This window comes from Cinclus cinclus, chromosome 19 (genome assembly GCF_963662255.1).
Source record: "Cinclus cinclus chromosome 19, bCinCin1.1, whole genome shotgun sequence".
NCBI lineage: Eukaryota > Metazoa > Chordata > Aves > Passeriformes > Cinclidae > Cinclus > Cinclus cinclus.
Genome location: NC_085064.1, coordinates 1109851 through 1132753, shown reverse-complemented (window position 1 = coordinate 1132753; position 22903 = coordinate 1109851). Strand labels below are relative to the sequence as shown.

Here is a 22903-nt window from a genome sequence, read left to right as displayed (position 1 = left end):
CGCTGGTTGCTTGTTTAAAACTCAAGTTACCACACCTGGCTGCACAGCTGCATTTCAGAGGGGCAGCCTCATTCCTCAGCTGCATTTTTAAGGCTCTTTAAACAATTTCTCAAGGAGCTCCTGAGAAGTCCAGCTAAGGGGATTAACCTGGAGCAGCTTCTCTGCCTTCTTCTCCCCTCTGCCTGGCCCTGCAGAAGCCAGTGGCAGCCCTGCTCCTCGTGTGCCTCCCCTCCCAGGCTGGTCCCCACCTTTATCAGGGCCCCATCTCTTCCCCTCTACCTGGCCAGACTTGGCAGGAGGCTCTCCCCAGCTGCATGGTGACCTTGCTGCTGCACAGCCTCAGCCTGCCTGGCACCCGGGGCTGCACGAGGCCCTCCCGCAGCACAAAGTGACACAAAAATTAAGCAAAAAAAATGTTCTGTCCCAGGAAAGCTGCTGCTTGGCTCGAGATACCCTCAGCTCAAATCCTCCTCGTGTGCCTCGAGGCTGCTCCTGCAGCCCAGGGAGTGCCTCAGCAGGGCAGAGGAGAGGACCAGGGGACCTGAGCGTGGCTTCCCAAACTCCAACCACTGACCCGGGCAATGCACAGCACTGGCTGCTTATTTCCTATGAAAGTTCTTTATAAAAAAAATCTCAGTTTCTCACTTAAAAAAAAAATAATTATGGAAAAAAACCTGTCATAGTCAGCTGTTACCTCCTTTAGGTTTTTTTAACTTGCTGGAACTACAGGAATTCTGGGGGAATTTTTCTCATTTTCCAAGATATTTTACCACTAACTGTGCTTTAGAAGTTTCCCTTCCGCTCATTCCATTATGAGCCCTGGGTATAAATTGTCTTGGTCTTTAGATTTCAAAGCATAATTTTAGCAGACAATATCTTACACCTGCAACAAAATGTAGGAATGTTTATGTTGGTGGTCCATCAAAAAGGCCTCAAGAGACCCAGATGGTTCCCAAATACAAATGGATTCTCTGGAATATCATCCTGGCCCTGGGCTGTATAACAGCCAGGCTCCTCAAAACTGGTTTTCCTACCAATGCTCAGCTCTGCATCTTATCAGAATTTTAAAATTATTGTATTTAGACCTCATATTGAAGGTATTTTCCAACCCAGCAATGCCACAACTTGGGCACCAGGGCAGGAAGAGAAAGCTCCAGAACCCAACACCGAGGAGTTTCAGAGCTGCCTGTGGCCTCCCTGGCCTTGGCAGAGGCACCAGCGGTGAGTGGAATTCATGCCGGTGTTTGGAGAAGGAAGAAAAAGGGAAGGAGAAAATAAATAAAAAAAAAAAAAGAGGAAAATGAGAAAGGAGCAGGGAAGGCGCGCGTGCAGCCACCAGGTGGCGCTGTGCCCCCGCAGGTGAGAGCCACCCCCAGGTGAGGGACCCGAGCATCCTCCAGACTCCAGGTGAGGGACCCGAGCATCCCCCAGACCCCAGCACACCCCAGACCCCAGGTGAGGGACCCCTGAGCCCCCAGACCCCAGCACACCCCTGACACCCCCCCAGCTGATCCCAGCTCTCCCATCTCGGCCCTGATGCTCTTTCTAAGGAAGATCCTGCTGGATTTGCAGTGAATTTATGCAAGTTTCAGTGCCTCTGACAGGCAGCTTTCACATGAGTGATGGCCCAGAGGCCACCAACAGCCACATCCAAAACCATGTGGTGACACTGGGTTTTGGCAAACTGCCTCATGGCCAGGGCAGCACAGCCAGATCCCACTTGTGCCATCAAACAAAGGAATCCCTGCTTTTAATGGGTGGCAGCAATTCCAGAGGTTAAACACACAAAAGACTGAAGTGAGGAGTGGAGATGTGACACAGAAATGAACCACAGCCCATTCTTTATCACTAATTTCTGAGTTACTTCACACTGTCCATCCTGAAGATGGTACCACAGCATTCCATCACCTCTGCACTCATGGGACAAAGGGTGGCTGCCCCTTCCCCACACCTCAACTTTTCAACCAGAGCAGGTGGCCAGTGAAGACCCTCCCACCTCACCCATGGGCAGCAGCTGCTGGTCTAAGCACCCACAACAGCAAACAGGTAAGATCTCTTGGGATTCTAAAAGCCTGTTCAAATGCTTTAATTTTTGCCTCGTTAGTAGACTGAAGCATGGAAACAGCGACCACTTTCCTCAGCATAAATACAAACATTCTCAAACTATTTATACATGCTTCCAACTCATACAGATTGTTCCTCCACACGGGAACGAAGTATTATCTGTGCATAATTTTCAACCCATGCATTATTTTACTGACGCTTTGCTTTTGTCGGTTTTTTTTTTTTTGTTTTCTTTTTTTTTTTTTTTTGTTCTGCCGCGAGTTTCGAGGCAGAACTGCAGTCTAAGAGGGCAGCGAGGGAGGGGCAGCCCCCGTGCAGCAGCGTCCCCCGTGTGGGTGGCCCACAGGAGCCCCGTGGCCGTTACCTTTGCGGTTCATGCCCATCTGGAGGCACTTGAGCAGCCGGCAGTACTGGCAGCGGTTGCGCTGCTTGCGGGACATGACGCAGTTCTTGTCGCGGCTGCACCGGTACACGCGCTTGTTGCAGATGCTCCTCTTGAAGAAGCCCTTGCAGCCCTCGCAGGAGATGATGCCATAGTGCAGCCCCGTGGCTCTGTCCCCGCAGATCAGGCAGGTTCGCTGATCCACCCGCTCATCTGCAAGGCAAGAGCAAGGCAAGGCTGAGAGCAGGGCTGGGGGCTCTGTCGGGCCGGGGTGACTGAGGGGCAGCCCCGTGAGCATCCGTCCCACAGCGCTGCAGGGACAGCTCCATCCTGCCCTTCCCCACTGCCAGGCAGGACCCTTGGGGCTCCCCCCAGCAGCATCCACTGACCTTCCTGCTGTTCCTTAGCAGAGAACAAACTCCAGTGGGGATAAAAGGATTCTAAGATGTCCCACCTCAACTGCACAGAGCAGGGTGCACCAATACAGAAACCTGGCGGACAGCAGTGACACCGAAATCCTGTCACACCTCACAGACTCCAGGGGCACCTCCAGACTTCAAAAGCCTCACTGCAGTAGCCAGCAAGAGAACATCATTACAGAAACCATGGTACACTTGAACCACAGTGATGGGATTTTACTGATCCTTTTCCAAATCTTTGGAAGGCCTTTGGAAGACTGCAAATGTAAATTGCAGGGCTCTCCACAATAGGAGCTGTCACATTAAATTCAGTATTTCAAGACTGTAACACTGCCTGAGAGAGAGAGAGAAGAGATGATGTTCGGCTTGGTGAGATCTCCAGACAGGGATGTCAAACAGAAAAGAAAAAGTAAATGATGGTGAAGAGACCCGGGTAGTTAACCCAGAACTCGTCACCTCAAACTGCACAGGGAGGCCTGAACCTCGCTTCAACCAAGTCAGCTATGCCTAAAATAATGCCAGCAAGTTGCACCAACAGCTCTTCCTCTTGTAGCAGATGTTTCACAGCTCAACAGTTTAACCCCTTGCACACCAGGCCAAGATGCCTCCAGCCCCCACCTCGTGTTTTAACCCACTAAAATCCCAACGACTGCAAACAGATCTGCACTGCAAAGGTAGGAACTAATCAAATATATTCAGGGACACACAAACCTGCAGTATTCCAGTATTCTCCACGGGGCTGCTTTCCCAAATGTCAAACAGGCATTATCCAGATGACTAGATCAACCTGGCTGAGCCAGGCACCGAGAAGAGAAAGGAACCACTCCATCACACCCCTCCTAGGGATGCTGGTTAAACCAGGCTGTTCTGGTGTTCCTTCCTGAAGGCAGGACAGTGCCATTGCCCACGGGGGCAGGAACACCCACAGCCCAGGCAGGACCCAGGAGGTGGCACTGGTTCTAAGCAGGGCATGGCTCAGACTGGGCAGACACAGCTGCACAAACCCACAACTCCTGCTCACATTCAGACACAGACCTTGAAAATCCCCCCCAGCCTTTGGACACCCCTGGCTTGTGAAGATGAGCTGAGTCAAACTCACTTCAGCACAACACCACCAAGCCTGACTTTCATCATTTAGATTTGACCAGGGAATCTTCTGAGACAAAGGTGTTTGTCTGCAGGATGGATTTTTGGAGCAGCAGGAGGTAAGAGTCACAGTGAAGTCTTCTCCGGCCTCAATAAAGCCCAAGCAAGCTGACAAACCAGTGTGTAGCTTCTTACTACTGCAGTACATGTGAATGCAAGAGAAATGAATGAGCCAAATGTATTAGGATCAGAAATTTAAACAGTTTTCAGTTACACAAGCCAAGTAAAAATCTAAACCAGCTGTTCCTACTCACAATCAGCTTTCTCCAGAGCTTAAACCCAGTAGAAACCAGAACCAATCTGTGTTAATCTCTAAAAGGTTTGCTATGCACAGCACGCACATTTGCACTGTTCTGCAAATTTCACTGTTATAAAACATTAAAATCGAGGGATGAACAAAGGAAACACAAACTTCAAGTGAAGAAACATTCCTGATTTGCACCAAAACATTTCCAGTTTTACATGACAGATCACCTCAGGTATGTGCTGAACCCAAAGGAATGTGGGTACAGATCAGGACTGGGGCTATCTGAGCATCTCTGAAGGGAGGCAGCTAAACATGACTTTGTAGTCACCAAGTGCACAATCTCCACCTTCAGCAAGCTGATAAACGCGGGGAGGGGTCTGGGGATTAGGCAGGACAGAGGAGTCCTCTATCCGCAGGGTTCAGCTCAGGCTCAGCCTCACCCCTGGCCCTCCCCCTGCTCACACAGCACTGCCATAAATCCCGGGGTCAGCAGCAATGGCCGGGCTGGGCAGGAACCACCACCGGGTCCACACATGGCCAAAGGCAGGACAGGACACCCTGGGTGTCCAGCACCACGGCACGGCCCCCGGGGCTCCCTCCTCACCCCACAGCCCTGGCTGACCATGTCAGTGAGGGATCATTTCCAGGCACAGCTTTTTTTGTTGTGGGAAGAATAGGGCCATCACCCAGACAGTGTGGGAAGCCCAGATGAATAAAGCACGGAGGAATCAGAATCCTTCCCTGGCCATCCCCTTCTCCCCAGGAGGAATCAGAATCCTTCCCTTTCCATCCCCATCTCTCCAGCAGAAGAGGGAGATGCTGTGAATGGCCCCCTGGCCACAGGAACTGCACACACATCCAGCAGAAACTGCTCCTTGGGTTTCCAGATTAAAATTGGCTGTTGAGCAGCAGCACACACCGTGAACAAAGACACAAACCCCAGAGACCACAAAGGTGTCCGTGCTCCCCAAAAACCTGGGAGATCAAAATGATGGCCTACAGAAAGTCTTGGAGGTTTAGATCTTTTAAAAAATCCTGCAGGGACCATGGCCAGGTCCACCTTGCTGTCCTGTGCCCCCAGTTTGCTGCTCCTGACTTTTGCCAGTTTTCATCCCAAGTAACACAGTGCCTGATCTGGGTGAAGGATGGGAGAGATGGGGCAGAACCACAGTGAACTTCACAGAAATGGTAAAGCACAAACAAATCTAAAGCAGTTTTGCACTGAGGGTGCTCTGAACTCCCTTAGCCTTGAAATTTCACTAGAATACCAAAGCACACAATAAGAAGAGCAAATTTTAAGTGAATAAGCCCTCCCTCCTCCCTGTCTCTGATTCCTCTGGATTCAAATGCTACACAAGACAGCACAGACTAGGACACAAAGCAATTGATAAGGAATTTTTTCAAATACCTGTTTTATTTCAGAAAGAGAGCTGAGGAAGCTTCCCCCTACCCCCCTCCCCAATTTTCCTGATGGGTCTTACATTTAACAAACTCATACACGGGATATTCTGGCTTTGTTCTCCTAACCCATTGTAGCAGGGGCCACTAAATCAAACAGTTGCTGCTACGACAAAAGCACTCACAAAAATCTCAACCTCATCTTGAACCCTGAAGATTTTTATGGTTACTCCCTCTCTAGCCCCTCCCCGAAGCCACATTAAAGGATGTATTGTTTTCAGAGGTCATGGTAGGTTTCATACCACATACAATGTAAATTCTCCAAGAATATGATGATGTTACACAAGAATCACAGAATGGATGGAGGAAAAAAGAGGAAAAAATCTCATCTATGTTTTATAAGAAAAACAGTAAAAGCAATACATTTAATTTTTGAAGAAACTGGCTTTTCCCCTCAGCAAAAAAAGCAGTCTTGATAATTTTTTAAAGAAAAATCCTACGAATTTCCAAAAAGAAATACCCTTACAATCCCGCTGAAACACATACCAGACCCAAACAGAAAGCACTACAGCATGTGAATGAGATTCTAAAATACACAGCAAATAAATTAAAGCATGGGGACACACACCCAGCACCTCCCTGTCACTGCTCCCAGCTGTGCCAGTCCTGCGGGGGAGTGGCACTGCCACATTCTGGGAGGGGACCAGGTGCTGCCTGCATCTGCAGGTCCCCAGGCTGCCAGGGGCTCACACCCACCCCTGGAGACCCAGCTGAAAACTCTGCAGCAACTACAGCTCCCTGTGAGATTTACCCTGTGAGATTTACCTTGGAAACCTGGTGGTGTGTTGGTGCAGTCAGCTTGTGGGGTTTTCCATACTGGTGCTTTACCATGGAACAGAAACAAAGACTTTATTCCCAAAAGGAAGGCCAAAAGTGAAGGCACAACCCTTCACCCAAACCCTGGGGCAGACAGTGCTGGGATTTGGCCTGGCTGGAAGGCAAGAGGGAGAAGGCAGAAAGCTGCCGCCAGCAAAACTTCCCATTTATACAACAGACCGTGAAGGAAATCTTGTAGAGCTGAAAAAAATTACAGGCAGCACTCGGCACTTCAATTCATTAATATATTTAACATCTTTTCAGCTATTTGCTTCTTGATTAACTGACCCTATCACAGCCCCCTGCAGCACCCTTTAGCTGGGTTTAAATCTGAAGCTGCTAAATGCCAGCTGTTTGGGGAGGGGGAGATCTCACATGTGTTACCTCAACCCCAACCGCAGCTCGCTCTGCTCTCGCCTCTGGTGATGCCTCGAACACAAACAAACGCGTTGGGGGCTTCTTTTCCCCTTTATTTTTCCTAACGATATTTTTCACTGTCAATTTTTAGTTTCGAGAAAACCATCCTGTGAAATTCAAGCCCCAGAACTGGAGGAACTCCGCCCTCACTGTGGAGCGCTGCATTGTCCAAACAAGCCCACCCCCAAATCAGGCGCCTTTGCTTCAGGGGGCTTTTTTTTTTTTTTTTTTTTTTTTTTTTTTAATTTATAATCGATGAACACAGGGATTAAATTTTCCGTGCTCGGGACGGCAGAGCCCGTGGCCGGGCTCACAAAGGGCTGGGGCATCCCTCTCCTGCTCGCCATCGAGCCCGCAGATGGGGGTCCCAGCCCCACGCGTCCTGCCTGGCCAGCCCGGCTCAAAGAGCAGATTGTGCTGCCCCGGATCAGGCCGGCCATGGTGAGAGCTGAATAGAATTAACCCTCTGTGAACTAAAACAAAAACATTTGTGTGCCCAGCTGGGAGAAAGGTTAATTTAAATGGACAAGCCTCCTGTAAAAAAAAAAAAAATTACATATATATATATATATATATATATATATATATATATATATACAGAGGAGGGGAAAGACAGCAGCAGCCTGCAGCCTTATTCTGTGAACTGCAAAAAAGTGTTCTACTCACAGAGAGTCTCAGTTTAAAAAGCAGCACATGAATACTGGAAAGAAAAGAGAAGAAATGCAACACTAGAGGAATGGCCAGTACATCTCACTCTGATCTCCCTTTCCAGTAATGAAATCCCAAACTCACGGTTTCATTCTACCCTGATTCTGTTTCTACCCAAGCAGAATTAAATCAAAAGAAAACCCCCATTAAAAAAAAAAAACCCAAAAAACCAAAACAAACAAACAAACAAAAAAAAACCCCAGAAATCATCAGCTGCTCCTTTTCGGCTCGGTGTAAATCAAGAGCGTGCAGCTGATGAAACCCATCACCCTTCCCCTGCCTGGGACACAATCTCCATTTGCATATCAAAAACTCATCTGTGAAATGCAACTTCTCCCGGGCAGGGGAGCCCCGGCCCCGCCGCTGCCTCACCCCGACCCCAGCCCCGCTCCCCACGGACCCCCGGTCCCGGCGGGCGGGCGCTGCCCGGGGACACGGGGCGCTGCGGGACCCTCGCCCCGCTCCATTGTGCGGGACGGGGAGAGGACGGATCCTTCACTCCAGCCAGTTGTTGCACAAAGAGTTTGGAACAAAAGCCCGCACACCAAAATGTGCCCGATGGTCGGGACCGCAGCTGGGGACAGGCACGAGGGTCTCGGTCGCGCTGCCCACGCTCACAGAGCGACACCGAGTTTAGTCGCTCTCTCGAGGGATAAACTTTCGCTGATCTAATTTTAGTAAAATAAAGCTCCGTGCGAGGTCCCTGCCCTCGCTCCGACGCGGCCGCACGCTCTGAATTAATGACTGGGTTAGACTGGTTTGGTTTCTTTAATTTATACATTACAAAGCGGTAAGATGAAGACCTGACTTACCTGCCCTAAAACCTATTCTCTCGGCCCTACTGAAGCTGTCTAGATGTGCAACCACTGAGAACGATGCTGAATTAAGAAAATCTCAAAGTAACCCCACCCCCAGCAGCCCGGGCTGCGGGAGCAGGGCCTGGGCACAACCGAAACAGTGACTTCTCCAACGCGTGTTACCGAACACGCAATGCTCTCTCCTGAAATATTTAATCCTTACTCTGAACGTGAGCTTTACGGCTGCCTTCAGTCACAGAGGGGAAAAAAAGGCTGCAAATACCAGGGGGGACAGCGCCGGTCCCGGGAGGGCGAGCGGGCGCTACCGAGCGCCTCCGTGACCCCGATACTATCCATAATTAACGATACTAAAAAAAGCTCCTCCAGATGGTCGGAGGGATTAGGAAGTTTAAAATATAAACAAATTAAGCCACAAAACAAACTAATACCCTTTTTTTTTTTTTTTTTTTTTTAATTGCATAATCCTGCTCGCAGCCCAGGGCTACGCTGCCCGGGAAAGGGCAGGAGAAGGGGAAAAGCCCGCACGGCTCCTTGCGGCCGCGGTCCCGCACCCCGCGGTCCGAGCCCCGCACGCCGCGGGCACCGGCACGGAGCGGCCCCGGGTCCGCGCAGCCCCCGCCGGCACCGCCCGGACAAAGGCCCGGCCCCGCTCACCTTCCATGCAGGTCGAGTCCCGCTTCATCCCCGGCCGGCTCCTAGGGCCGCCTCATGGCGGCGGCGGGCGAACAGCCCGGCTCGGCCATCGCCGCCGCCGCGGGCCGCCCTATGCTAACGACGTGATGTCAGCGCCGCCCCCGCCGCACCGGCCCGCGGGGGACGGGCCACGGCCGGCCGGCACGGGACCGAGCCGGCGACAGAGCGACAGAGCGACCGACAGCCTGAGCCACCGACAGAGCGACAGAGCGACCGACAGGGCGACAGAGCGACCGAGCGACTGACAGACCGACAGACAGCCTGAGCCACCGACAGACCGACAGACAGCATGAGCCAGGGGCTGAGACCGACTGACCAGCACAGACCGACCGACCAAGCGAACGACTGACAGACCAACTGACTGACAGACTGACCGACAGACTGACTGACAGACTGACTGACTGACCGACAGACTGACTGACAGACTGACTGACTGACTGACTGACTGACAGACTGATCGCTGCCCCTGCCGTGAGACGCGGCCTGGGCAGTTGCCATGAGCCATCACCACCAACCACTGGCCATTGGCCACCAGCCATCACCACTGGCCACCACTTTGCACCGTCCTTCCGCCAGCTTCCCCAGGAAGTTGAGAGAGCTGTTCACCGCGGTGTGAAACAGGTACCACCAGCACAGACATCAACAAAATCCAGGGACCCCCAGGACGAAAATAAAAATTGTGGCTGCCCCATCCTGGACGTGTTCAAGGTGAGGAAGAACACGGCTTGGAGCAACCTGGTCCAATGGGAGCTGTCACTGCCCGCAGCAGGGTGAGGAACAAGATGAGCTTTAAGGTCATTTCCATCCCAAATCATTCTGAGATTTTATGACTCTATGAAAATTATTTATTTAAACTGATAATCAGTATTAGCCAAAAACTTATGCTCAGTTTTAATCAGCAGTGAAAAGCAGTACAGGCACAGGCAGGACCAGCCAACAGGCACAGCTCACAATGCTCAGGCCAGTGTCCTTCCCATGCCCACACCTGGTGGAGCACTGTGAACACGCACTGGGACTCCCAGCTCCCCCAGGACTGGGAATTCAGGTGCTCTTTTGGTGGTGGTCCCTATGGGTCAGGGGACTGGAGCCCTCCTCAGATGAACTCAGCCTGGGCTACAGTGCTGCTTATGTGTCCTTAGTGCCCAATAAACTGTCCTGGTGCTCAGCTGTTTGACCAGCCCAAAGCTATCCTAACCACACCACAGCATTTAAGGGAAGGCTCAAGAGCATTTCTGCTGATGCCCAAACCAACCCGTCCTCCAGATATCTGGATGTCTCAAAACTGGCTCTGCTCAAAAGCCAGAGTTTGCTTCTGTTCCTCATCCCGAGGACTGCAGCACCCAACTGTGCTCTGAGAAATGGCTGTCTTAGAATAAACAAGGCACAGAGGCAACAAAAGAGGTCATATTTCACTCCATCCCAAGCCTGAAATTTTATTGCTTTCTGGTGACATCCAGCAATGCAAGTAACCTCATGAGCATGCAGGGCAGAGCTCAGTGGTGTCCTCCTGGCAGCCTGGGCCCCCTGCTCCAGCTGACTCTGCTTGGGAGGGAATTTGGCCATCAACCCCAACTCCAACCCTTCCATGATTCACTCTACTCATAATCCTGTATTTAACCCAGCATTTCTGCACAGCAGGTGCATTTGCAGGAGCAAATTCTCGCGAGCCCACCCTGCACTGCTCTGCTGATGCTGTGGATCTGTGCAGTTCCGTGTCAGCCCAGGAGACCCTCATGGGTCTGACCTCCCCTTTTCCCCCAGCCCCGAGCTGGGTGAGGAGTCGGTGCCGCAGCGCATGGCCAAGGTAAGCCAGGCCTGGCTGCACTATTGACACAGCTGTTTGCAATTGTGCTGCTCCCAGAGCTCCACATTCTTCATCCCATGCAGCCCTTCGCTGGCTCCCGGCACCCCTCGGAGAAGTGTGACCAGAATGCAGAGAGCTTATTTTGTAAAGCCGTAGTGTGGTGTGGACACAGCAGACTGAAATGAAGCAACTTAATCTCGAGATAACACAAAGTTTCTCCCACAACTGCTGTTCAGACCCAAAACACAGACACACAAAAAAAAACCAACCAAAAAACAAAAACAAAACCCAAAACAAACCCCTCTCCTAATTCTGAAATTGCAATTATAGACAAAACCTGGCTGGGATAAATGGTATTTGCCCAAACAACCCAAATCTTCCAAATCATTCAAAACTCACATTTAATACATGCGTTTATCCATAATAAATCCTTAAGGACATAAAATAATTGCAGAGATCCAAAACTATTCTGTAAAATCACAGGCCAACTGACTGCAAAAGGGCAAGCAAGGAGACAGGAAAAATGAGTTCTGTTCTCTGACCCAAACAGCCATGCAGCAAGTCTAGGCAAAATTAAAATAAAGTAGCTAGTTCTTATTTTAGCCTGTATCAGAAAATCCCACTCCAGACAGAACCTGATGCTACCGAAACCAACGTCTAAGGTATTATACTGACGCCAGTTCAGAACAGTAAAACCCCAAAAGCATTGCCAAAAAGGGGGCAAGTGGCACTGCTGCCTGCAAGGGATTTATTGTCCTGATGTTAAAGCCATAAGGGACAGGCACAGGAAGCAAGAGGAGGGACTGCCCCTCTCCCCGGGTGCTCCCTGCTCATGTGCCATGAGATCACCGTTCCAAAGAGAAGGAATTCTCAAAAGATGTGACTTTTTCAGAAATACAGAGATGAAGTGGCGTCGTGAGCCAGTACCAAAAGGGATTGAACAGTGCCAGGCCTGCACAGCTCTCCCAGGACACTCTCTGCCAATGCCATCACTTGCCACAGCCAATCCCAAAATCTTTGCTGAAAACCCCAGATTTGGGCAGGGCAGGGTTGGGAGAGCTGCGTGGCCCCAGGACAGGGGCAGCCCTTCCTTGAGCTCTTGCTCTCCCACCCACGGCCACGGTTTCATAATTCCCCGTGCTCCAGCGAGGCTTTGCCCATTTTCATGACAATCGGGGCTCTGTTGTGTCCCCGCAGTTCGAGCCATCAGCCCCTTTGTGGCAGGAACAAAGTCTGGGCTGGGGATAACAAAACCCAGCACATCTCGGCCGGGGCTGCCCCCACACCACTGAGCTGGCCAGGGACCAAACTACAGCACTGGAGGGGATTTGATTTCAAGCAGCAAACAGATCCTAAGGAAACACCCAACTCCTGGCTTAGTTTTCATTTTACAGCAACGGTGCTGCCGGCAGCACCTCTGCTGTGTGCAGGCACAGGAACCTGGGGAACGAGACCAGAACCAAATTTCGGTTTGCAAATGTAGCTGAATAAATGATAAAAATTCACATTTACACATGTCAATACCCTTGGTACTGTGGACGTTACTCCTTTGCCGTGAGAGAACTGTGTGTTTTCCCCCTAAAGATCTATTCCACTCACTACGTATGCAGCTATTTCAGAGGGGAAAAAAAATTAAAAATAAAGTTGCTTAGAGGAGCTATGGGAAGAACTGCAAGGAATGATAATAAACATCCACCTGATGTCTGAGCTGTTCTGTGATAATGGTTTAACAACAGATCGGGTAATTCCTCTCCTCCCTGGTGTTAAACACACCAGGAGTGTGGTGTTAATAATTCCAGTGAAGGTGGTCGCTTGGTGCACATAAAATTAAGCAATTTTCTCCTTTTCACTAGTTTGTTAGGTCATTGTGTAAATTGAATCCTTCTATCAATTTCTGGTTTTATCTGTTTATTTATATTTTTATTCGCCTGGCTACCAAATTTGCCCTCCCAGATAACTGAGTGGCTGCACGAAGGGTTTCATTGCACCTCGCTTGGTGGGTGACAAACAGCAGAGAGCAGCTCTGTGTAACAGAGGAAAAGGCAGGGGGGAGGTTAAGGGCTCCTCACAGAGGTCGCCTTCAGAGGAAAAAAGGAAAACAAATGGGACTGTAGGCATGGGAAGTATATGGTTTTACTGCCTTAGTGGGAAAGTACAAGAAAGGGGAATTGCAAAGGGAGAAGCTTTACATTTCTATGAGGAGGCAATCGAGTTCCGTTCCCTTCCTATGGGATGGCTCCATCCATTCTGAGTGCATCTCCTGTAACTCCCAGTAACCAAATGAGGTCACACAGCATCACACCATACTGGACAACATGGGAAGTCCTTGGGCTGGGTCCCTGTCACCAACGAAAGCCTCAGAGCCAACAGCACCACATGGCCAGAGCAAAGCAGGCCCAGGGCAAGGTCTGGCCCTTGCAGCTCCTCCTGTGGGTGGCTGCTTCTCCCAGGGCTCCATATTCAGGCACAGAGCCCACAGCAGATGCAGCAGTGGGGCTTTGTCCTCCCTGCAGAACCAGTGCACCCATCAGCCAAAATGAGACACAAATGAGCCCAAATCTCTTCATCCAAACCTGGGCAGATGATGATGTTTAGCAGGATGCAGGAACAGAGGAGAGGCCTGTAGGTCAGGAGGCAGAGAGCATCTCCCAGATTTGAAAAGGTGGGGAAATTCTGTGCATTAAAATGATAAAATGAAAAGCCAAAAGATGACTTTATGCCAGACTTACACAAACTGCAATTACACAGCTACACCAGCCTGCTGCAGTTGCTGGTGTTTTTAATAATAGCAACAACAGACCAGGTTTGTTATTATAACTGTAGTTATTATAGTTCTGAACAGTATTTACAAATTCCAGCTAGGTGGTGAGCAGCAATTTTTTTGTATGCCCAGGGAAAAACAAACAAACAGTGAGGACATTTCCTCAAATTTCAGTTCAGATGGCAAAAAGAAAACGAAAAAACTTTCAGAATTACAACTGCAGCCAACACGTTGCTGGGACTGCAGCAGCTTTGGAAGTTCTTTGGATCATTAGGAGCTGGAGAAAGTCCTGTTTGGGAACGATCTGGGTGCTCCATGCTCTTACACACCGAGCACAGCTGAGCATCCCCGGGCACACAGAAACGCTTGGATGATGTGAGAAGGGAGCAAACACCGACGGATCCGCACCCACGGGCTTTGCAGCCAGTTGAACACGGGCTGTGCTGCAGGGCTCCTGTAGGGACAGGGACACGGACACAAACAGGGACACGGGCACACACGGACAGGGACAGGGACAGGGACAGGGACATTGCACACACGGACAGGGACACACACGGACAGGGACAGGGACAGGGACACGAACAGGGACAGGGACATTGCACACACGGACAGGGACACACACGGACAGGGACAGGGACACGAACAGGGACAGGGACATTGCACACACGGACAGGGACACACACGGACAGGGACAGGGACACGAACAGGGACAGGGACATTGCACACACGGACAGGGACACACACGGACAGGGACAGGGACAGGGACACGAACAGGGACAGGGACATTGCACACACGGACAGGGACACACACGGACAGGGACAGGGACACGAACAGGGACAGGGACATTGCACACACGGACAGGGACACACACGGACAGGGACAGGGACACGAACAGGGACAGGGACATTGCACACACGGACACGGCGCGGTGTCCTCGCGGGTCCGAGCGCTGGACGGGAGAGGGCAGCACCCGACCGGGGACACTGCGAGCGGCACGGGGGGGGCGGCACACCGGGAGAGGGGCTGGGAATAGCGGGAGAGGGGCTGGACACACCGGGAGAGGGGCTGGGAATAGCGGGAGAGGGGCTGGACACACCGGGAGAGGGGCTGGGAATAGCGGGAGAGGGGCTGGGAATACCGGGAGAGGGGCTGGACACACCGGGAGAGGGGCTGGGAATAGCGGGAGAGGGGCTGGGAATAGCGGGAGAGGGGCTGGACACACCGGGAGAGGGGCTGGGAATAGCGGGAGAGGGGCTGGACACACCGGGAGAGGGGCTGGATGGCACTTCGGGTTTAATCTTCCTGCAATTAGCTATTCTGTCAGTAGGAGTAGCTCTTTAAAATGTCCCTTTCTGCCCCTAATCATCTTTAAGTATTCAATGTAACTTGATGAAGTTTGTAATCCTATTTTCCTTTCTTGCAAGAAAAGGAAAAGGTGACCCGAAATGCCCTTCCAAAGTTGACGGAAACAGAAACAAAATTATTTAGGAACTATCTGGTACACCCTGACAAACCCTCAGACTTCCCCTCTGTACCCATGTAACCAGTCAAGAATACATCCATGCAGAAAACAACATATTCCACTGATAAAAACATGACCTGAACTCCCAGCTTCTTTAAGAACCTCCTGCCAACAGCTCAGCCTGGAGACTGAGTAATTTACTATCCACAAGCATCTATAAACAACAATTACTTCTTAAGATTAATTCAAGCTTAAATCAAACTGTGAAATGTCAAAATCTATGGGAAATAGAAACGCAAGGGCAATTGAGGACAACAGCACAAGAGAAATCCCCATACTCAAAAAATCCTTGCGTAAATTCAAGGCCCTTAGAGGGCCTCAAAGCAGCAAGGAAAGGCAACCAGCACAGAAGAGTGGCACAGTGACACACCTGGCCCTGCTTTAGGGGGATAAGGGCCCATAATTTGTCATGAGCTCTGCATCTCCTTCCACTGTCCACCCATAACTTGAAGTGCCCAGCTCAAAGCTGCAGAGGGGACTCCTCTAGAAAAATGCTTTCATCATTTTAAGTTTCTTCTGCTTCAAATGTGAGGAAAATGTCCCCATGAGCTACACAGGTTGTCCTGATGCAAGGGGAAATCTTTGTGTGTACAGCAGATTGTGTGATTTCAGCACAACACTGCAGAGCAGAATGGTGCTGGGCAAGTTCTTTGTATCCTGTTCAGTCCTTTGGAGCAGCCTGGAAACCCGGGGCATTTCTGCATTGCTCCCCCCTCCTACTAATATTGGTTCCAATTCTGAATGGGGGACAAGAGCTGAATCATGAAAAAACATATGTTATATCCCTGCCTTCCTCCTGCTAAACCTGATCCTCATCCTCTCTTTCTGCTAAACTGGATAATTTATACATCACCTGTACCAGCATCCCCCAGGCCCAGATACCACCCACCCCAGCTAGCACGAGGTTACAAATTAAGATGTACGTGACTGCAAAGAGCCAATTTTATTAGACAAACACTAGGGGGAAAAAAAAAAATCTTCCATTCTCTCATTCCTGAAGCCACACAGGGCAAAGTATTGCCATGCCTATTCCTGACAGGGAGTGAGGCTGCCCCAGCACAGGGGCTGCTGCTTTGGGTGTAAAGACTGAATTGAACATGCAGTATTTAAGACAATTAGGTTTTCAAAGAAACTACACTAAACATTTATTTCATGTGTAATCAAATTATGTTAAAGCAAACCTCATAATTTAAACCATTCCATTGGTCAGCTCCTATTTGTTTTCCCTGCACCCTCATTTTTGCTCCAGATCTGTCACATTACATTAACACCTTTCCTACTCACTGCCTACAGAAATAACAGCCTTCGACATGCCTGCACAATCCATTTGTCCTGCTCTAATTACTTTTTGACATAGCCTCTTCTGCTGTTATCTTGCCTTTTCTGACCTCTGTCTGTATTAAAGCCATTTAAAACAATCTTTACACTCGGTATCTATTGTGATGTGTCTTATATGATACTGCTGCAGTAGCAGGCAGCGACATTTTGCAGATCAAATATTTAAATCTATGGTAATACGATAATGTACTTGAGGAAAACTACTGCACAGTGGTAACAGCTACAACTGGCTGCTCATAACATGAGCCCCCAGGACTGCAGCACATTTTCAGGATGGAATTTCTATTGTCATAAAACTGTTTTACATAAGGAAGCTGCTCAAAGATAAACGGGGTCTTCTATGTACTAAGGAATTTCCCTTAATTTCACAAATGGAGAGGAAAGCAGGAGAAACAGAAAAGTGGTCATCCTGCACAAGAGAACCCAAACAACCTCCAGACAAACTGAGCAGACAGGAAGAGGACCAGGCAGGGTGCACCAACAATGCAACCCATGACAAATCACACTCTCCTTCAAACCCAGAGAAGAAACCATGAGTCTCTAATCCCAATATCCCTCTGTTTTCATCAAACCCATTCAGAAACTGTGCCCTCGTTTTCTTTTGTGGTGATTCACAGAAGATGAGCCTCTAATTACCAGCTACTTCCCCAGCTGAAGCAGCAGAGAATCTGCTCTGTGCCAAGTGTCTGCTTTGGAGTCAAGAACTTTTCCACATGGTGGAACTAATTTTTTGGATATCAAGTTGATCCCGATGTATGTATGCCTCACTCTACAGTCTAACTACATCTTTACATGCTATTTTCCACATGATCCAGCCTTCTACTTACTAAATTGGTATCTAGTCAATATTTTACTCGTATTTCAAGAGATTCCTCAAACCTACATTTGCTCTGGTGCATTTACAGGATAACTATCCAGCTCACACCAAGTCTGGCCTTCTAGATCCAACCAGTGCAGACACAGGCACAGCTCTGCTGGGAAAGCAGAGCTCTACACTTTGTCTTCCAGATGACAGCACTATAAAACCAACGGGGGACAAAACCAGAGTCAATTAAACTACATTAAATGCAATGCAACAATTCTATGATTTGTCATAGAGATTTTATTCCTTTGAATTCCTCTGACTGTGTCCTCAGGACATTAAATCCCATGAATGCTGTGGAAAGCTCTTCCCACAACACTTCCCTATGCTCATTTTTATTTTCCCCTTTCTCTTTCCTGTCAGCAGCCCTGACCACAAACCTCAGCCTCATTAAAGCATGAGAACAGACCCATAGCTGAACAACCAGACCAGTCTGCTGGAAAAACAGGAGTGTGGGATGATGCTGTGCTGGAGCACAGTGATGGAAAGGTTTTTCAGTGAAGGTTTTTCCCAGGACATCCAACAGCAGGAGCGAGTCATGCCCACAGGAACAGTGAGGATTTAGAGGACCAAAAGCAACAGACACCAGACCTGGTACCAAGGCCATAGAGATTCCCAAATTTCATGCCTCATGAGTGAAGAGGCTCCAAGTTCCTCTGCACAGTGGCACAGAGCAGCATCTGTTCCCAGCCAGCTCCGGTGGAAGTCGGGGCCTGAATCCCTTGTGCAGGAACCTCGTGCTCAGAGCAGAGCTGTGTTAGGACTGTGATTAGTTCTTAACAGACGCCTCTAAATTGCCTGCCTGAGGAATCCACCTCTCCCCGTGACTGCCCCCGAATTAGGGGGGTTGTTTTCCCCTCATTAAGCCTGTCCTGAGCTGCTCTCTGCAGGAACCACAGGTCCCAGTTCAGCTCCAGCGAAACACTGGAATTCCAGGAACCCCCAAGGGCTGCCCTGCTTTTCCTGGCTTTGGGAATGTGAAAATGGCAGATTGGCCAAACCAAACCAAACCAAACCAAACCAAACCAAACCAAGGAGTGGGCGCAGCCGACGCCCCACTCACAGCATGTCTGTGTGTGCAGGACAGACAGACAGACAGACAGACAGAGGTGCCCTGCTCTCTGCAGCCTCACTGGCCATAAATCCTCCCCAGCACAGCACAGCAGGTTTAGCCAGAGGGATCCTCCACAACACCAGGTGCCGCAAGAAACGTGAGAGGGCTTGAGAGCAAACATGTTAAGATTCAGATTTGAAATTAAAATGATCTGCCCCAACAACAGCGCCTGGATTTTTGCATTAAATTTTTGACATTCCAATGGCATGATATGTTCGTGTTGCTCACCCAAGATAATCCCACGCGGTTTTTTTAGAAGTTAAAAATTAAAATCTGCATTAGGGTTTTTATCATACATCTTGAAAGCCAGGCAAATAGAAAACTCCCAGTGCTCACCACCAGGCATCTTATCAGCAAAACTATGGGGCTCTTTGTGCTGTGTTGTGATGACTCTGCAGCACACGTACTCCTGAAATCAGCCCCTGCTACTCACAGGATACACCCTGGATGCTCAGATCCATGGATCTCACTGTGAGGTGCCACATCGTGTGTCAGAACAGCCCAAATCTGAGTGATCTCCTACACCAAATTTAGCAAACTCCACTTGTACTATGTCTACAGGAGCAAATGTAAGATGTTAGATAAGGGCCACACCAGGGTTATACACGCTCAGTATTTGGTTAAATCAGTAATTAGGCTTATGAGTTCTAGAGATATGAATGTCACTTAACAAAACAGAACATTAAATACCCACAGGGCAGCGACCCTCTTCTTTAAAGCAAAAGACATCCAGCTTTTCCTGTGTGAGTCTTGCCAAAGACTAATTACATTATTGCTTGTTATTTGTAACAAAACATAAACATTTTCCTCATGTCCCAAGACAGCAATCACAGAACTGTACACCCTCACCTCAATACACACTATTATGTAGGATATAAAGCACTCTGATCTAGTCTCATCCACCCACTAAATTGCTCCAAAGTTTGCTTGCACATACTCTCTGCAGGTCCAGGGAGAAGCTGCTTTCTGCACTGGCAATGCAGCGAGCAGGGTGACAGTCTAACATGGTGTCCTGCTGAGATCCAAGAATAGCAATGCCTTAAAAGGCAGCGATGTTGAGATCACAAGGAAAAGAGAATTAGGGCACAGCTGTGGAGTTCTGTAGGCTAAAACATAGACTCAATATGTCAGAGAAAATCAAATCACAGAGCTACATGTAATTTCTAGTCTCATTTGGAACTTTGCTGTAGCTGTGCAGAATTTGTGCTCGGGTCATACATGTGAGTCTCTGTGTTTCTGCACACAGAAATAAAGCGTGGAATTATTTTAAAAAGATAAAACAAAGGAGTTGTATGCTGCAGTAACACACACGGCTATGTTTGGAAGGATGTGTACATGCTACTGCAGCTCACACACAGTTCTGTGGGCAGCTCTGGAGGCCAGACAGACCAGCCTGTGAACACAGCCTCAAACTGACCTGACAGATCTGAAAAATGCCTGCTTTCCTGCTGTTGTCAAATAAGTGAAAAGGATCCTTCCTCAAAATCGAAGGTACTTATAGTGATAACAAACTTTAGCATAGGCTTTTCCCCTTCAAGAAGTGAGGTTACATTTTTCAGACCAGTATGTAGATATAAATTTTCCAGTATTTCTTTATCCTTGAAGCCCACCACTAGCCTCTCCTCTGAAGGCATTCAATATCCAACAGAATAAAGTCCATTATCCTCTGCCAAATATCTACTATCACAATCTGTGTCCAACTAATGAATTTCTGGGATGTCAGGGTCCGTGCCTGTCAGTGCAAGAGCTCTGCCTTGAGCCAGGATTTGGTGCCTCCTCCAGTGTTTTGGCCCCAGCTCCAGACAAGCCTCTGGAAGGCACCACAGCACAGAGGGGTTTGATGGTAAGAGCTGTGGAGTCCATGGGAGTTCCTGGATGAAAAGCTGACCTTTAGGCAGAGCAGGAGGGTCTGAGCAGTGCCTCACCTGCACAAGAGACCAGGTTTGACCTGACCAGCAGACCAAAATTACCTCTTTAAAATACTCTGAAGGTCAGGGACACATAAGAAACAAGATGCAGGAGATAAAGCAGCTGGCAACAAGGGAGAAAGACTGATTGGGATGAGGTGTAGATGGCCAGGCTTTCCTAAATCCCTGGTACTTGAGCACTACTGTGGTACAGAAAAGCAAGCAAACAGAGGTTGGAAGCTGCACGTAATTGCAACTGTGTTTAGCTAAGTGTATTTCCTGTGGAGCTCACAGAGCAGGGCTGCACTCGAAGCTGGTGTGTTGGTATCAGCCATCCTTTGTCCCTAAAGAGGTAAATTATACCTCTGATTTGTATATAAAGTTCAATAGCTGCTGATGTTTATGCTTGAACTGCAGACAGAGCTGTGGACTGACATCTCCAGGAGTCAATTCCTATGAAGGGGCAGTACACTGTGAGATTTTACAAAGGGGGAGAGTTGAGCAGCCAACAGACAGGGAGAAGTGAAAAGAAGCCAAGGAGGGATGTGCAGGGGCAGCCCAGTGAGGGTGTGGCTGGGGGACCAGGCTGGATGGGACAGGACCTGGCGACCCCTTGGCCATGTCTGGTGAGTGGCATCCCTGTCCCTGTCCCTGACAATGGCACTGGAGGCATGAGCATAAAGGTCCATTCCAACCCAAGCTGTTCCACGATTCTCTGACGCAGCCCCTGCTGGAGCTCCAGAGCTGCATGCACGTGGCACTGCTCAGGAGAAGGAGGAATGCACCGTGATGGACATCACATGGGGAAGGAGATAACGCAGGAGTGCAGATGAGCAGGAGGGATGTGTGAATTCAGCCCGCAGTGGTGGAGGACAGCTCTTCTGGAAAGTGCCAACACCAGTAGGGATTAACGGGGCAGCTCCCCAGCACAGGCACTGCACACAGGGGCACACGTGCACACCACCATCTAATTAACAGAGAAAAGGCTGGATGCTGCAGATGAATTGCCTTTCCTGAGCAGAACTGTGTATTACCTGCTTTAAGCACAGCCCGGTTCATGCATATGCAATGTCCCTCACCAACACTGCACGTGGTGCGGGAAACAATCCCGCAAAAGAGGATGCAAAAGGAGGTCACTAATTCTCCTGGAATATCTTTGGGAGCAGGTGGAGGGAGCCCTGCACGTGACCCCTGCCCTGCCCATCCCATGGATCTCATCCCACGGATCCCATCCCATGGATCCCATCCCATCCCATGGATCCCATCCCATGGATCCCATCCCATGGATCCCATCCCATCCCACAGCCCCACAGCAGCTGCCAGAGCTGCTCACCCTGACCCAGTTTCCCACAGCATTTCTGCACAGTGACAGAGGTCTGAGCAGGATGAGTGTCACCTCCCAGCCCACGGGATTCTGCGTTCCCTACTGCTTCCCTGGATGTGCACAGCCTTTACATGCAGGCGCACACACACGCGGTATTGCACGTAAATGTTACTAAACACAGGAAGAGAAGGAATTAGAACAACAAAGATCCTGTTCTCATTCTCAGGATATTCCTCGGAAGTAGATACAGGGCTGTGAGAGTGGCTACATGAATATCCATCCCATGGATCTGGGAGAAGCCTGGCAGTTCCAGTCTGGCTAAAGCTCTTTTTGCTCGTTTCTGTCAGCTCTGAGCATTCCTGTTGCCCTGAACCATTCCTGCCCTTTCACTTCTACCAAAAGGATTCCTATTTATTGAGCCACCCAGAAGATTACAATTCCCTCATTACCCCCAGCCAAAGCTCAGATGCTGTGAGGAAATGCATTTTCCCACCCCAAGCCCCTCACACCTTATGTACTGTCCTATTTCCTACCCCCTCAGTCCCTATGGAATTACAGTGTATTGACTACAGATATACTGGCGATTATGATGTCATCTTCAGGCTTTTTATTTTTTATTTCTTTCCCTAGGTGAGGCATCTATATTTCCTCTGTTCTGAAATTTTGTGCAGAAACTATAACAAGCCAAAAATCTCTTCAATGGGAAATACACAAATGGAGGATTATGACTTCAGCTCCAGAATAAGCAGCAGGAGCAGATGGAACTCTTCAGAAACAATGATTCCATTTTCATGCAAATTTCCTTAGTAGTTAAAAAAAGACGACGAAGAAAAAAAAAACCACCAAGATATCAGAATGGTCTCTAAATGGAAGATTTTTGAATGATGCTAAAAGCAAAGGGCTGGTAGCTCTCCAGAGTCCCAAGCATTTCAGCGGCAGCCAGGGTGAAAAAAAAACCATGACAAACTAAACCCAGACCCCGTCTCCACTCCGAGTCAGGATAAGGGAAAGGGAAAATGGAGTGCATGTGTATTTTAGTTTTTATGATCTTCAACATCCTCGGCTTTGTGCTAATGCACACTTCAGAGCTAATTCTTATGCT

General features: G+C 49.3%; 1 protein-coding gene across 1 annotated transcript in view; it reads right to left on the bottom strand.

The window, feature by feature from the left end:
• Positions 1–22903, bottom strand: part of NR6A1 (nuclear receptor subfamily 6 group A member 1) — a 60370-nt gene that overhangs the window by 10631 nt on the left and 26836 nt on the right. Inside the window, exon 4 of the mRNA XM_062505931.1 lies at positions 2429–2659. Within this exon, the coding sequence (XP_062361915.1) occupies positions 2429–2659 (231 nt within the window). The remainder of the gene's footprint in view (positions 1–2428; positions 2660–22903) is intronic.